General features: G+C 38.7%; 1 protein-coding gene across 9 annotated transcripts in view; it reads left to right on the top strand.

Annotated features, from left to right (window-relative positions):
• Positions 1-16226, top strand: part of LOC148308607 (oxysterol-binding protein-related protein 6-like) — a 65728-nt gene that overhangs the window by 20971 nt on the left and 28531 nt on the right. For 5 of the 9 annotated variants that reach the window (XM_088261455.1, XM_088261454.1, XM_088261448.1 and 2 more), the window contains exons 3-10: positions 1941-2100; positions 2883-3021; positions 3554-3774; positions 4973-5070; positions 10265-10363; positions 12006-12124; positions 13020-13175; positions 13387-13477. In XM_088261455.1, coding sequence (XP_088117581.1) covers positions 1941-2100; positions 2883-3021; positions 3554-3774; positions 4973-5070; positions 10265-10363; positions 12006-12124; positions 13020-13175; positions 13387-13477 — 1083 coding nt within the window. The remainder of the gene's footprint in view (positions 1-1940; positions 2101-2882; positions 3022-3553; positions 3775-4972; positions 5071-10264; positions 10364-12005; positions 12125-13019; positions 13176-13386; positions 13478-16226) is intronic. The other 4 variants (XM_088261452.1, XM_088261453.1, XM_088261456.1 and 1 more) reach the window with 1 other exon arrangement.

The raw sequence follows: 16226 nt of genomic DNA, 5'->3' as shown, positions 1-16226 counted from the left end.
ATTCAAGAACAAGGTTTCTAAATTGGTTCATATATACAGAACTTCCGAGAATTTGAGTAGTGTGGTTGTCAATAATGGGTAGAATTGGTGAATGTTACACGTGTGTAAAGTGATCACTTAAACCAGCCTATGACGGTCGTCAGCCCCGTAAATGCCCAGACTTCCATATTCTTCTTCATCTTTGATGAGATGTCAAAAATGATTTGTATCAACAACTTTGTATTGTCTCCCTACCGTCGTGACGCGGGCGTCTGGGGGAGCGTCACCCGTGACGTCACGGGAGATTAATAATTATGTAAATAAATGTATGAAAACATAAGCGGCTAATCTTACCTTACTCGTCTATTTTGGGCGCCCGGTAGCTTGAAAAGTATGGGCGCCTTGTAGCTAGAGAGCTGTGCCGAAAATCTAGTAAGCGTTCGAGCCTAACGTAATATTTTTTACACTTCGCTCACTCCTTTCAAGAACGTCATAAATCAAAAAACTTGATTTTTAAGATTGAACATTTTTGATGTTTAAAAATATAACACAATGAATTCAAAATAAATATCAAGCCACTTATTGAACTCTTTACTGTGATCCTTTTAGGTAAAATCTGAATGTTTTTTCTCCATTTGAAAAATATTTAGTATATTTAAAAAAATAATTACACAATACCTTTTCTTCAAAATGCAAAAACAACCTTTTCTGCCCTGTGGCGGGTAAATATTAAGTTAAAATATGCTGCTTTTGTTGGGATATAGTACATATTCTAGACATTCCGAAAACATGCACAACTGAAAATTTACGATTTTTTATTTATGACGTTCTTGAAAGAAGTGAGCGACTTGTATAAGACCACTTTTGAGTTTATTCATGTAAACACGACTAGTTTCGAAAACTGCGGATGTTTTCGTCATCAAGTGAAAATTCGTACTATATATTTACAACATATTGAGTGTGTCCAAATACTTGTTCACAAATCAGGATTATCTCCAATTATAGGAGTTATTTTTCATATTCTTCCAAGGAATTGAGTATTTGTCAATAATGGATAGAATTGGTTAATGTTACACGTGTGTAAAGCGATCACTTAAACCAGCCTATGACGGTCGACTTCCATATTCATCTTCATCTTTGATGAGATGTCAAACGAAAAATAATAATACTGTATATTGTTTATTTAGTTTGTATTTTCACCCTTTGATGAGAACAGGCGATGAGTTTATTAATGTAAATACGACTAGTTTCGAGAACTTCCTACATATGTTTTCATCAACAGATGATAATACAAATTATATATTTGTTTGTTTTTTTAATCACTTGTTGAAGAGAACATTAGTAGTTCATTTGGCATATAATTTATACGAGTACAAACTCAAGCACACACACGCACACACACACACGCACGCACACACTCACATATCGCTCACTCCTTTCAAGAACGTCATAAATAAAAAAACTTGATTTTTCAGGAGAACGTTTTTAAAGTTTAAAAATATAATACAATGTATAAAAAATAAATATCAAGCCACTTATTGAACTTTTTACTGTGCAACAGATCTTTTTAGGTAAAACCTGAAGGTTTTTTCTCCATTTGAAAAATATTTAGTGTATTAAAAAAAAATAATTAAACAATGCCCTTTCTTCAAAATGCAAAAAACAACACTTTCTGCCCTGTAGCGGGTAAATATTAACTTAAAAATGTGCCTCTTTTGCTGGGATATAGTACATTTTCTGGGCATTCCGAAAACATGTACAACTGAAAATTCACGATTTTTGATATATGACATTCTTGAAAGGAGCGAGCGATATATACGTATGCTAGGTCGTAGACCCTGTGAATACTTAGACTTCCATATATTTCCCTTCGTTGAGATATCAGTTTTATTTTCAATCAAATCAACCATTTTATTCCGTGCCGTTTCTCTGTTATATTAATGAATTATTCTCTTTTGCAGGGGACTCTGGGCACAAGAAGTCCCGCGGCGTGCGCATCAAGGGCGGCTCCGACTCGGAGGGCTCCGCCGACACCAACAGCCTGTCCGCCGAGAGCGGCGAGCTGCGGCCCGCGCCGCCCCCGCCGCCCGCGCCGCACCTCCGCAAGCACAGGAACAACAGGTACGGGGGCCCCCGGCCGACAGCTCTGTTATCTAGCACGAGAGTCCCAAAAAGCCCTTGCCGACTTGTGTGTTGACCGGCATGAGAGCCCCTGAGTGCCCTTGCCGACATGTGTGTTAACTGGGACGACAGTCCCGGAACGCCCTTGTCGACATGTGTGTACACTGCCACGAGAGTCCTGGAGCGCCCTTGCCGAATTATGTGTTCACCGGCATGAGAGTCCCAGAAGGCCCTTGCCGACTTATGTGTCACCGGCACGTGAGTCCCGGAACGCCCTTGCCGACTTATGTGTTCACCGGCATGAGAGTCCCAAAAGGCCCTCGCCGACTAGATTACTACAAGACTTTCCGACTAGTTTGTTCACTGGCACGAGAGTCCCGTATCGTCCTTGCCGACATATGTGTTCACTGGCATGAGAGTCCCGGAGTACCCTTGCCGACATATGTGTTCACTGATATGGCAGTCTCGGAAGGCCCTTGCCGACTGCTCTGTCTATTAAGATGATGTATTGAAGACGACTGAGTAAAGTATTACGACGCCCTTGCTGACATATGCGTTCACTAGCATGAGTCCCAGAAGGCCCTTGCCGACAATCGTTGCTACTGGGATGAGAGTCCCAGAAGGCCCTTGCCGACTTATGTGTTCACCGGCATGAGAGTCCCGGAACGCCCTTGCCGACTTATGTGTTCACCGGCATGAGAGTCTCAGAAGGCCCTTGCCTACAGTGATTTTTTCAATAAAAAAGTCATCTTATATTCAGGCTGTGAATTAATGCATTGTAGACTATCTTTCAGGCGGCGCGGGTCAGAATGGGAGGTGCTGGAAGGCCTCAAGGATGGGCAGAGGTTCGATAGGAAGCCCGAATTGTTCAATGGATTCCTCCACAAAAAGAGAAAATGGCCTCTCAAAGGATGGCACAAGGTAATTTTTTATAGTTTTATTCACCTACAAATACTGCTACCATCACACCGTTTTTCAGCAGGTTAGGCAGAGAGGGTGGAACCATGCGTGCATCTGCCTTGTTCGCATCTGCCTTATGCGGATTTACCTTTTGCTCATCTGCCTTATGTAGATCTGAATTGTCCCCATCTGGCTTGTGAGGATCTGAATTGGGCCTATATGCCTTATTCGCATCTGCCTTGTGTGGATCTGTATTGTCCCCATCTGCCTTGTGAGGATCTGAATTGGGCCTATATGCCTTGTTCGCATCTGCCTTGTGGGGATCTGAATTGGGCCTATATACCTTGTTCGCATCTGCCTTGTGCGGATCTGAATTGGGCTTATCTGCCTTGTTCTCATCTGCCTTGTGCGGATTTGAATTGGGCTTATCTGCCTTGTTCCCATCAGCCTTTTACTCCCTTGTGCGCATCTGCCTTGTGCGGATCTGCCTTGTGGCCATATACCTTGGGTTGCCCAGAGAGTCGGGTGTAATTATTTGGTATTGTGGTTCTAGCGATACTTTGTGGTGGACGCCGGGATCCTGGTGTACTCGCGGGGACCGAGCGACATCTCCAGAGGCCGCCTGCACGGGTCGGTCGACATCGGTCTCTCGGTCATATCGGCCAAGGCCAACCGACGAAGGATTGACATAGACGCCGAAGAGTTCATCTACCACCTCCGGGCCAAGACCCAAGAATGCTTCCAGGCCTGGGTGACGATGCTGAAAGCCCACAGGTGATCACTACTATCCTCTTCTTCTTCTTCAGCCTTCTATCCTTCACTGCTGGATATAGGCCTCTTCCGTATCCCTCCACATACACACATATTAATATAAAACATGATTTTAGCTAGAAGAAACAAAAATCTACTTATAGGGTATTATCACTCGGGAGGAAGATCTTATTTAACATACTCAATCTATAAAGGATTGTGTAAGACTCGTTTTGGGTTTATCTTCTTCTTCTTTCTGTGCCACTTCTAACGAAGATCGGCGCTCATCATGGCTATCTTCACTTTTGATGCTGCAGCTCAGAACAGAGATTTGGTGCTTCTGCCAAACCATTGTCCTAGGTTTTTCAGCCATGATGTCCTTCGGGGTCCTTGAGTTCTTCGCCCCTCAATCTTTCCTTGTATGATTAGGTGGAGAAGATGATATTTTTCATTTCTCATGACGTGTCCGAAGTACATCAGCTTTTTCTGCTTGATGGTTGGTTTTATAACAGCCGATATAATCAATATTTTCATTCATCATTTTCTTTTGCAAAATTCGCCTTCGTAAAAACGTTGTTTTCGTTAGTTGGTAATGAATCCAGTCACAGAAACGAATCCACACTACTACTATTACAGCTCTATAAAGCAGATACATAAAGGGATACGCCCCATAACACACCCGATGACGTAAAATTTGATGACACATAGTGGTGTCTGTTTTTCGTTTCATTAAAATATCTAAAGTTTAAACCTTCCCATCTCCCTTACATATCGCTCACTCCTTTAAGAACATTATAAATCAAAAATAGTCAATTTTCAGTTGTACATGTTTTCACAATGCCCAGAAAATGTTCTATATCCCAGCAAAAGAGGCATCTTTTTAACTTAATATTTACCCGCTACAGGGCAGAAAATGTTGTTTTTGCATTTTGAAGAAAAGGTATTGTTTAATTATTTTTTTAATTATACTAAATATTTTTCAAATGGAGAAAGAACCTTCAGGTTTTACCTAAAGAGATCTGTTGCACAGTAAGAAGTTCAAAAGGTGGCTTGATATTTATTTTTAATACATTGTGTTATATTTTTAAACTTTGAAAACGCCTGAAAAGTCAAGTTTTTTGATTTATGACGTTCTTTGAAGGAGTGAGCGATATGTCATGTTATTTTAGTTAACAGATTATTTGTTATAGACCTGTCGGTTGACTTTTGTATCTCCTTTCAGACTATACCGCCAACATTTCCTTACGTTCGGCACGCGGGAAGCGCCGACCAGCTGCAATCACGAAGAGGACGGACGCAGACAAAGTTTGTTTTATAATGGTTGAGTACAATTGTAGACTTTCTTTTTATTTTTAAGCACTGTTATTTTTAAGTTTTAGGGAATAGTGGAGTCCTGGTCTAACCCTAATATTCGCAAGTATGGAGTTGGCAGAAGAAGGATGAAAGTAGATTGAATGCAGTCGGAATGTGATCTCTAAGTGCGGCAAAACCATGTATGATAGATGTTTCAATGAAGATGAAAGAAAATAATGCAAGGTTGCATTATTTCATTGAGATAAGCATTTACCCCATTTTGAGTGTGTCCAAATACTTGTTCACAAAATCTGGATTATCTCCAATTACAGGAGTTATTTTCATATTATTTTTTGACATCTCATCAAAGATGAAGAAGAATATGGAAGTCTGGGCATTTACGGGGCTTACGACCGTCATAGGCTAGTTTAAGTGATCACTTTACACACGTGTAACATTCACCAATCACAAGATAACACTGCGTTTTTATGATGCAGTGTCTTATGCATAAACTGACCATTTATTTTTGTCCTCAAAACTGGACATCTACCGATTTTTACATAAAAGTATTATATTAAAGAAATCAGATTTTTTTTTCATAGTTTTTATGCAGTGCCCTATGTACCATTGGGTGCGAATAAGGGTTAGAAGAAGAAGAAGAAAATAAATTTATGAGGTGAATATACTTGGTAATAGAAGTGAAGGAAGACCGTTGAAAGCTTGGCGTGATTGAGTATTTCAAGTACTTGAAAGTGTTCATGTTAGGAGAATAATCGCGAGGTATGTATGAGGAGATGCGTGAATGTGGATGAGGTAAAGATGTTTTGCAAAGACCGATTGGTTCTATTCACTCTGCCTACCCTACGGTATAAATTAAAGTTGATACTTTGTTAAAATGTTATGTTCCGTATGAAATCGCAGCCCAGGAATTTCACCCATTTAATAGCTCACTAAGGTTGGCTTAGAATATAGAAAACTAGATGACATTTGTAGCATGTCCAAAACTAACCCACCTTCTGTCTAACAACTAGTTTCCAGGACTACGGCAGTTCTCAAAACTGGTTGTGTTTATATTATTTTTTGACATCTCGTCACAGATGTAAAAGAATATGGAAGTCTGGGCATATACGGGACTGACGACCGTCATAGGCTGATGGTTTCAGTGATCACTTTACACAGGTGTAACATTCAACAATTCTACCCTTGATTGACAACCACACCACTCAAATTCTCGATCAGCCTATGACGGTCGTCAGCCCTGTAAATGCCCAGACTTCCCTATTCTTCTTCATTTTTGATGAGATGTCAAAAAGTAATATGAAAAATAACTCCTATCATTGGAGATAATTCAGATTTGTGAACAGGTATTTGGACACACTCAGAATGTTGGTTGTGTTTACATTAATAAACTCAAAAGTGGTCTTTTACAGTTTTTTTATTTTATATTTAGATCAAAAGTTGTGCACTGCATGCAAAAATAACTATTCAAAATGATGTATAGAGCACATTTAGATGAAAATTAGCCTAGAATATTGGTATTATGGGTTCTAGTTGAACACCAACTTAATTTAACCGGATCCACGCGGCTCGCATAAGCGTATGTGTTTTAACAAGACATGCCCCATACGCGGCTGACATAAGCGTTTGTGTTTTCACTTTGCTCCAAGTTTCGAACCTCAGTTCAACTTGGAGGGATTTTTTCATGGTGTGGAACTTTGGATAAAATAATACGTCAATCCTCGGCCTTATGACATCTGTTGAAATATCTGACTAATAATTTGTAACATCACAAGGATAAATAAAACAACAGATCCCTGATTTTACTTGCGGTCGGTAATTAGTCCGCGCCATAATCATGCCCTATATCTGTCTCACTCTCGACGCTACGCATCGCCAGTGGGTAAGAGTGACACACGATGCGTGCTTTGATTTATTTATGTTACGATCTAATTTGTTTATATTACGATATATTTCAAGAATAATGTGACACACGTGTATTATAGAGTACCAAAAAGGCACAATGAATCCCATTGAACGTTTTTGTTTAGGAAAATAAATCGTTTCTTAACTAAATACATGATAAAAGTAATCATTTAAAAAACGGCGAAATACAGACGCGCACGAGCGTCTCTTAGGAACAAAGTTAACGCGTTTAAAAGGTTAACAGAAGGGAAGCAAGATGAAAGCGGATTACTTTTAACACACATTTATTCAGTTCTAGAAAATTACAATCAGGAAATATTTAAGAATAATCGCGTGATTCTAATGTGAGAACAGTTGGAGGACGTGTCGATCAGTGGACGGGCGGTGACGAAATGTAACGTTCTGGTTCCCGTTCGGTGCGAGCTCGGTTTGGGTGTTCGGTTATGCTCGTTCGTTCGATTGTTGTGGGTTGCCACAGTATGAACTGCTACAGCATAACCTTAGAGTGCTGAGAATCTCCTTGTGAATAAAATTTTCCCGTTTTTTTTTGCATTTATTTTTAAACATGCATAAGTATGTAGTCCGCCTCCGCAGTGTAATGGTCAGCACGCTCGGTTACCGTTCTGGAGGTCCCGGGTTCGATTCCCAGGGGGGGTCAAATAAATGTAAGTGATTTTTTCACTGTAATATTTATTCAATATTACCCTGGACTGGTACCTGAAGCGGAAGGCTGATCACCTTTCCTTAATGTGTAAACGATCGAGATGACACTGCGTTTATGTGAAGCAGTGCCCTATGCACCATTGGGGTGCGGATAAGGGTATTATTATTATTATAAGTATGTTTAGTACAAAATATATGCTCTCCGCCAATACCTGAAAGAAATACTAGAATCCTTTAAATTTTTTAGAAAAATATCGTTGATATTGTACGCACCTAATGAAAAGGACCATTTTCGCAAAAAAATGTTCAGGAATTTTAGTATGGATAAATGGAATAATTTCAGCACAGAAATGGTGAAATTCTCCATGGGATTCTCTCTCCAAGCACAAGAGCTTAGTCTTTATTGGAGAGAACTGTGTGATTGATGATGATTTTAAGATTGTAAAGAAGAAATATCTATACCAGGGGTTCCCAATCTTTTCCAGCCCACGGCGCACTTCCAAGTTTAGTATTTTGTCACGGCGCCCTACTTTAGTAAGCTATTTGGAATAGATAATGTGACTATATACATATGTATATATATATATATATATATATATATATATATATATATATATATATATATATATATATATATATATATATATATATATATATATATATATATATATATATATATATATATATATATATATATATATATATATATATATATATATATATATATATATATATATATATATATATATATATATATATATATATATATATATATATATATATATATATATATATATATATATATATATATATATATATATATATATATATATATATATATATATTATTTTCAAACCCTTCTCCGCACCCCAATGGTGCATAGGGCACTGCGTCATATAAACGCACTGTTATCATGATCGTTTTACACATGAAGGAAAGGTGATCAGCCCTCCGCTTCAAGTACCAGTCCATGGTAATATTGAATAAATATTACAGTGAAAAAATCACTTAAATTTTTATTTTTACCCCCCTTGGGAATCGAACCTGGGACCTCCAGAACGGTAGCCGAGCGTGCTGACCATTACACTACGGAGGCGGACAATCCTCCTTTGATCCTTCTTTGGACTATATACATAATAAATAATAATAAACCCTTTTCCGCACCCCAATGGTGCATAGGGCACTGCGTCATATAAACGCAGTGTTATCTTGATCGTTTACGGATGAAGGAAAGGTGATCGGCCCTCCACTTCAGGTACCAGTCCAGGGTAATATTGAATAAATGTAACAGTGAAAAAATCACTTATATTTATTTTACCCCCCTTGGGAATCGAACCCGGGACCTACAGAACGGTAGCCGAGCGTGCTGACCATTACACTACGGAGGCAGACAATCCTCCTTTGATCCTTCTTTGGACTATATACATATGTATACATATTATAGTCGAAAGAAATAGGTACCTACAATAATAGAAGTTGGGTAGAAAGATGCTAGCTCTCAAAATAGAAATTGTTGCTTTATAAGGTACCCGTGAATATTTATGGTTTCGGATAATGATAAGAGGATCGACTCACGGCGCCCCTCTTTACTTTCGACGGCGCACCAGGGCGACGCGGCGCACACTTTGGGAACCCCTGGTCTAGACAATGAACTAAAATATAAAAAATAAAATAAATCTTTCTGAAAAATAACTCTTAACTGGAGAAAACTCTGATTTGTGAACAAGTATTTGGACACAATCGAAACGTTGTAAATAAATTAACTGGTCAATAAATTATAAGCTCAAATAAAAAATGACAATGGTATTCTCTGGCGTTTCTCAAGTATTTGCGTATAATCCAGGATTCGGACTTCACATACAAATGAAAGAGTTTCTGCTTAGTAAAAAAAAGCTTACCTCGTCCCGTCATAGATGTCTCTCGTGAAGTCCATCGAGTTCAACAACTATGTATCGAGATAATTCAATATATCTAGAAGTTCAAAGATTTGAAGAGTGTGGTTGTCAATCATGGGTAGAATTCGTGAATGTTTTACATGTCGCTCACTCCTTTCAAGAACGTCATAAATCAAAAAACTTGATTTTTCAGGAGAACGTTTTTAAAGTTTAAAAATATAATGCAATGTATTAAAAATAAATATCAAGCCACTTATTGAACTTTTTACTGTGCAACAGATCTTTTTAGGTAAAACCAGAAGGTTTTTTCTCCATTTGAAAAATATTTAATACATTTAAAAAAATAATTAAACAATACTTTTTCTTCAAAATGCAAAAACAACATTTTCTCCCCTGTAGCGGATAAATATTATTTTCAAATATGCCGCTTTTGCTGGGATATAGTACATTTTCTGGGCATTCCGAAAACATGCACAACTGAAAATTGATGATTTTTGATTTATGACGTTCTTGAAAGGAGTGAGCGATGTGTAACGTGATAATTTAAACCAGCCTGTGTCGTAAACTCTGTAAATGCCCAGACTTCCATATTCTTTTTCATCTATGTTGAGATGTAAAAAAAGAAATAAAAAAATCACGCAAATTGACATTGTCTAGGTTAGAAGAGCAAGTATTAGTCCCAGGTCATTCCTGCCTTACTCCTTTTCCCGCCTACAATTTGTGCTTTAAACTTCTTCCAGGATTGACCAATCAGGAGAGGGATAGCTCTTCGATGCCCAGACATCGGGGGTCCCTTGTGGCTGGCACTCCGGGCAGTCGGCTGGCATCATGGATCATAGGTTAGTCCGTCTTGATAATGTTGACATTATTTTCTGGTACATACCGCCCTACCGGCGTTTTTTCAGCACCATTTCACAATAACCCGTACAAGAATTGTTTTTCAATTTTCAATTTATTCAATAAGTAATATATACATAACAAACTAACATTTAAGGCGTACACATTAAAAAAACAAATTAAAAAGTAAGTAAGAAGACTCTTGTTAAATGTGTGGAAGAATCCCGCTTCGGAAGCTCCTTCGGACACATGGAACAGATCTATATCCAATGTGATATTGTTCAACATAGCGGTAGCTCTTCCTACAGGCATAACCATTGGCAGGTTGGTCTTGTGTATAGGAATGTGAAACAATCTATGCCGACGCTGTCTTAGGTAACTATCGGGAACATACAGACCAATGCTCCGGATAATTTCAGGATTATCGATAATACCGCGCAACAATCTAAAAAAATGCGTAATCAAATACACATCCTTCTAGTCTCTAAACTATTGTAGCCAAGCATACCCTGGAGAAACTGGGTCCGATAGAGCCGAGGATAATAGCCGTACTCTCTCTCTGTTCACTAAATCTGGATTATCTCCAATTACAGGAGTTATTTTCATATTATTATTATTATTATTATTTTTTTTCATTATTCTAATCGTCCAAGGACTCTTAGTTAGCTGAAGGACAATATTTTTGCTGCTAATGCCACATAAGCACAGATATGCTGGAAAAACAGAAATATCAAAATACGCCTATCTTAGCGCAGTGACGAGAACAGTAGCAGCCTTTGAGATGTCGTTTTTAAAACTAAATTAGACTTAACTCTTACTAATCTGTAGGCCAGACATTCTGGCCCGTGTGATTCTAGTAGGCAGCTCCGTGGGCCACAATGTGTAGCCCGGCGCAGGTATAACTTTAATCACTGATTTCTCTATCACCCGAGTATATTCTACCACAAAATATTTCAGGTAAATACAGTTAATCTTAATTAACATGGTCATACGAATTGCCAGACAGAGTGTCCCAAATTTTTTATTCCAATGGTAAAAAAACGTTGCTTTTTTTATCAGAGTAGCTGATCAGTTATGAGAAAAAATGGTCAGAGTGGAAAGATTTAAAATGTGCCCCTGTATATAGAAAAAATAATTATATCCATACTGATAATACTTTTTGTGTAATGATTTTTTTAAATAAGGAAGTGACCACGCCCCACCCTGTATTATCTGTTCCAACTATATTTAACCTTACGTCACCCAGTGGTCTTTTAACCACCCTATTCTCGGGTTATTTTCAGGCATATTTTTAAATACAGGTAAAAAAATCATAACGTTTGTTGTCACAAAATATTCTCAGGTATGAAACCTGACAAAATATTGTCAGGTATGAAACCTGACAAAAATTTGTCAGTGTATCCGGTACGCATTAAATATTTTTGGAACAGGTATATATTCTCGTGCGCGTAGGGTCATACGGGTTAGCGCGGAATGGTGAAGAAAAACCACGTGTATCACGTACGTTCGTATGTGTAGGGCAGTAAAGGCAGTGTTCTGCCGCGCGTGTGCCGCGGCACACTGGTGTACCGTGGCGATTAGTTGGTGTTCCGCGGAAAAAAGTCCATTATAAATAAAGTGTGAATGTTTATTTGTTTGTTTTAGAGTCTGGGACGTCGTTAGAGGGGGCGGCCAAGGAGATTGGACAAGCGCAGATCACTCTACAACAGCTTGCCCAGCTACTCACTGTCTTAGAAGCTGCGGGTGGATCGCAGGACGGTGATGTAAGTAGCTAACTTAAATTCTAACCTAACCAAATCTAACCTTTATAGAGAAATATTTGTGTGTTCGAACCCCGGACCTCCAGTACAGTAGCCAAGCGTGCTGACCATTACACTACGGAGGCGGACAAATTTTATAGTAGTGTAGATAATCTGAAGCTCAGACAAAGAATGATCAAGTGCTATGTGTGGTCAGTTTTACTTTTTTTTTTTTCAATGAGAAATATTTGTGTTTTTATATTAACAAAAAACTTCAATTTCATACTATTTCTGTGAGCCTTAGCGGCTCATTATTAAAAACAGGTATCGAATTGTGGCAGAATAGGTTCGAAACGAGAAATTCTGACGCAAAAGTCTGCGACACTAACCACGGGACCACAACCCGATACGAAACCTAACCTGACCTAACCAAGATCAGCATCACCTAACTTCACCAACATGGAGTCTGTGGAAACATCTGAAATATGTTTTATCTGCAAACTATCGTATTTTATGACAGTCAGCAGTCCGGCTTCTCCTGAGGAGTGCAACGTGGTTTCCTCCCAGCAATGAGCAAATGCTGAGAAGTTCTTGATTGGCCCACACTAGATTATCCCACCTGTTCCCAACACAGATTCAAATAAAAACATATTGAATTAGCTAGTAGAAACAAAAATCCACTTAATGATCTATAAACCTTGTACATAATAAGCAAGGTAATTAATAAATGCAATTCCCATCTAAAAAAAAGAAGAAAACTATCGTATTTTACAAAATATAAGACACACTTTAATTTAGACTAATGGGAGCGATAATAGAAACAGAGGACGACCGAGGAAAACACGGTATGATCAAGTATTTCCAATATTTAAATGTAGTCAGGTCGTATAAATAAATAAATAACTCTCACCATTTCCAGATGAATCTAGACGGGTCTTCTCCCAACGTAAAGAAAGACAGGAAGAAGTTTGGTCTCCGGAAGAAGAAGTCGGGCTCTTCGAAAGGGGGCTCCGTGGACCTGAGCGGGACAGCCCTGAGGGTCGACACGGAGCCCCAGGGGGCGCTCAGCCTTACCGTGAGTATATCACTTCATCTTGATATTATCACTACGTACTTGGTATGCACCAACGAGTCCATTCGTCAGGAGTTACACATGGATGGCTTGACTCTGGCCGTGTCTGTACACGACGGATTCTTCAGTTCTTTGGACACATAGGCGTGGCAATGAGGATAGCCTGGAGGGGAAGAAAGGGAGAGAAAGACTAAGTGATTTGTTTGTTTTCCAGTCCCTATCTCTTGGAGCACCGCCGTCGCCGCAATCCGCCTTGTCTGCGTCAGCCCACTCCTTAGCAGCCCCCACATCGTCCCTGCCACTCAGTAAGTCAATTTTCCTTATAGTAACCTAATGCAAGTGATCACTTTATGCGCCGTGACACATCCACCCTTCTACCCATGATTGATTGACAACCACACTACTCAAATTTTGGAATTTGTATATTTATCTATGGTTGAGTTTCTTCGTCATCTTTACACCCTTATCCACACCTCAACGGTGCATAGGGCACTGCATCATATAAATGCAGTATTATCTTGATCATTAATGCATGAAGGAAAGGTGATCAGCCTTCCGCTTCAGGTACCAGTCCAGGGTAATGTTGAATAAATATTAGAGTGAAAAAATCTTTTATATTTATTTGCCCCCCTCCAGGGAATCTATCGCATCTCACTCTTGCACACTTGCAATGTGCAAGCGTCAGGAGCTCAAAGCTCAATGTTCTCTGGCTTGCGGCAGTAGCTCTTGGGCTTCCGACAAGAGTGGACCTATGCTTGTTCCGTGAGCGTTGCCAGATGGTTTTTTAATGTTTTTAACAAATAAATCTGAATTATTACAATTTTTACTCCATTTATCATTAATTAAGGGGATTAGCTATGAATGTCTGTATTTTTCCAATTTAAAATCGCTAATTTTTTTATTGTGCAGTGACTACCCTACATCGAGACGCACATTTTTATTTTAGTACCAGAAGGTAAAGGTTAAATAAATATTGACAACGGTGGTCACTCCAAATAACTTATTTATTTCTACCATAGATGTCACTTTCGAGGTATTTCTGATGGTAAAATTGTGCAGGCAATTAAAGCATATATAAACTTTTGGAAATTTCAATGCGATTATTATCAATCACGGGTAGAATAGTGAATGTTACGCAGTAAAATGATAAACTTAATAGACTTCTTCGTCTATGTTGAGGTATCAATAAAATATTATATAAATAACTCCTGAAAGGATTAAATTGAGTATCAATGGGCAATGTATTTAAAACACTCAAAATAATCTCCCCAAATTTTGTTTAATTTCATAATACTTCCGCCTCCGCCTCCGTAGTGTAATGGTCAGCACGCTCGGCTACCGTTCTGGAGGTCCCGGGTTCAATTCCCAGGGGGGGTCAAATAAATATAAGTGATTTTTTCACTGTAATATTTATTCAATATTACCCTGGACTGGTACCTGAAGCGGAGGGCTGATCACCTTTCCTTCACGTGTAAACGATCAAGATAACTCTGCGTTTATATGACGCAGTGCCCTATGCACCATTGGGGTGCGGATAAAGGTTTTATTATTTATTTTTATTTTCATAATACTTAAAGCATTTATTTTGTAATTTTTCCAAAATGTTAGTAATGTCAGTATTTAACCAATTACCGAGATTTTAGTCTGCCGGTTCTAGACGCACCCGTCTCTTCGTCAGGACAATCACTACAACTTTACTAATATTTTGTTGAATTTTTTATTGCTAATTTTTTAATTTCTTTTTTATTTTTCTTCTCTTTTCTAGTTTTTCTATCTTCTTATTTGGCAACCACCCTTCTCCGTAAGGAACTGTGTTATATTTTGCATATCCCCTTCAACATTCAGATTAGTTAGAAACCGTTCATTTTGGTTCACTTCAAACGACAAGCTGTATATTAAATTCTAGCTGAGATACCTATTTTTTTGAATTTTTAAAACCATGTACGCTCCCTATGTATGGCACATAAGGTCCACAAACTGTCTCTAAGCTTTTCTGTCGGCTGCCAGCTCCTTTGCATCCTCCCAAGTCAGATCCGCGTCACAAAGTTCTGACGAGAACTGCAGACAAATTGTCAGCAGTGGTCGTCCTGGGCGGCGCGAACCTGATACCTTGGAAAAGGGGCAAGCTTGATGGTGGCTCTCAGGAGGCATGCGGAGTACATGGCCAAGCCAACTGAATCGCCTTTTCTTGACGACAGTTGTGACCGAGATTTGCTGCGTCCTACGCCTTATCTCTTCATTCCTCACAAAGTCAAACCACCGCACGCCTAAGATTCTCCGCAGACACCTATTCTCAAAGCTCAGTACACGGCTGCTCTGGGCCCTTGTAAGGTGCCATGTTTAACAGCAATATAAGAGAACTAGATCTGCCCGTCATCCTGGTTCACGGCAAGGGTACGCGGAGTGGATAGACTGCCAAACTACTCTTGTCTTTGTAAAGATCCATATTCATATATATTTGTTGATAGTATTGTTGGATATACTTGACCATACCAAGTCTTCTGCATTCGCCTCATAGATTTTTTCTGTTGTTCCTTCCCCATTCATTTGTTCCACCACTTCAGCCCAAGTATTTTGATTACATTTTAAATATATAACAGAAACAATTGTAAAATAAAAACAAAATGCATAAAAATAACAACAATAAATTTGGATATTTTATATAGTGCCATTTTCGTAAAATACTACCTCAAGGGTGCTTATGTATGCGTAAGAGTCCACACAAGAATTTTACCTCAAAGTGACTGCCGAATCAATTGATGAAATAATTTTTCTTTTCTGCTTTTGAAACGAGGCCGGCGCAGGAGGTAGAAATACCCCTCCCGTCCTTAAGCATGAACGGGTAGAAATACCTTATATATATATATATATATATATATATATATATATATATATATATATATATAGGGTCCGCCATCTAAAGTTTTTTTTTTCAACTAGTGCTTATTTCGTGAATGGTAACACTTAGCTCATGTCTGATTTGACAGATAATTAGTTTTATCCTTCCGCTGAGCGAATATGGTTGTGTATACGCTTGAACAACGCTGGGAAATA

This window comes from Brachycentrus maculatus, unplaced genomic scaffold (assembly GCF_059751285.1).
Source record: "Brachycentrus maculatus isolate JH-2025_06_01 unplaced genomic scaffold, ASM5975128v1 h1tg000156l, whole genome shotgun sequence".
Taxonomy (NCBI): Eukaryota; Metazoa; Arthropoda; class Insecta; order Trichoptera; family Brachycentridae; genus Brachycentrus; species Brachycentrus maculatus.
Note: the sequence above shows the minus strand (reverse complement) of the source record. Positions and strands in the feature narration are given on the sequence as shown.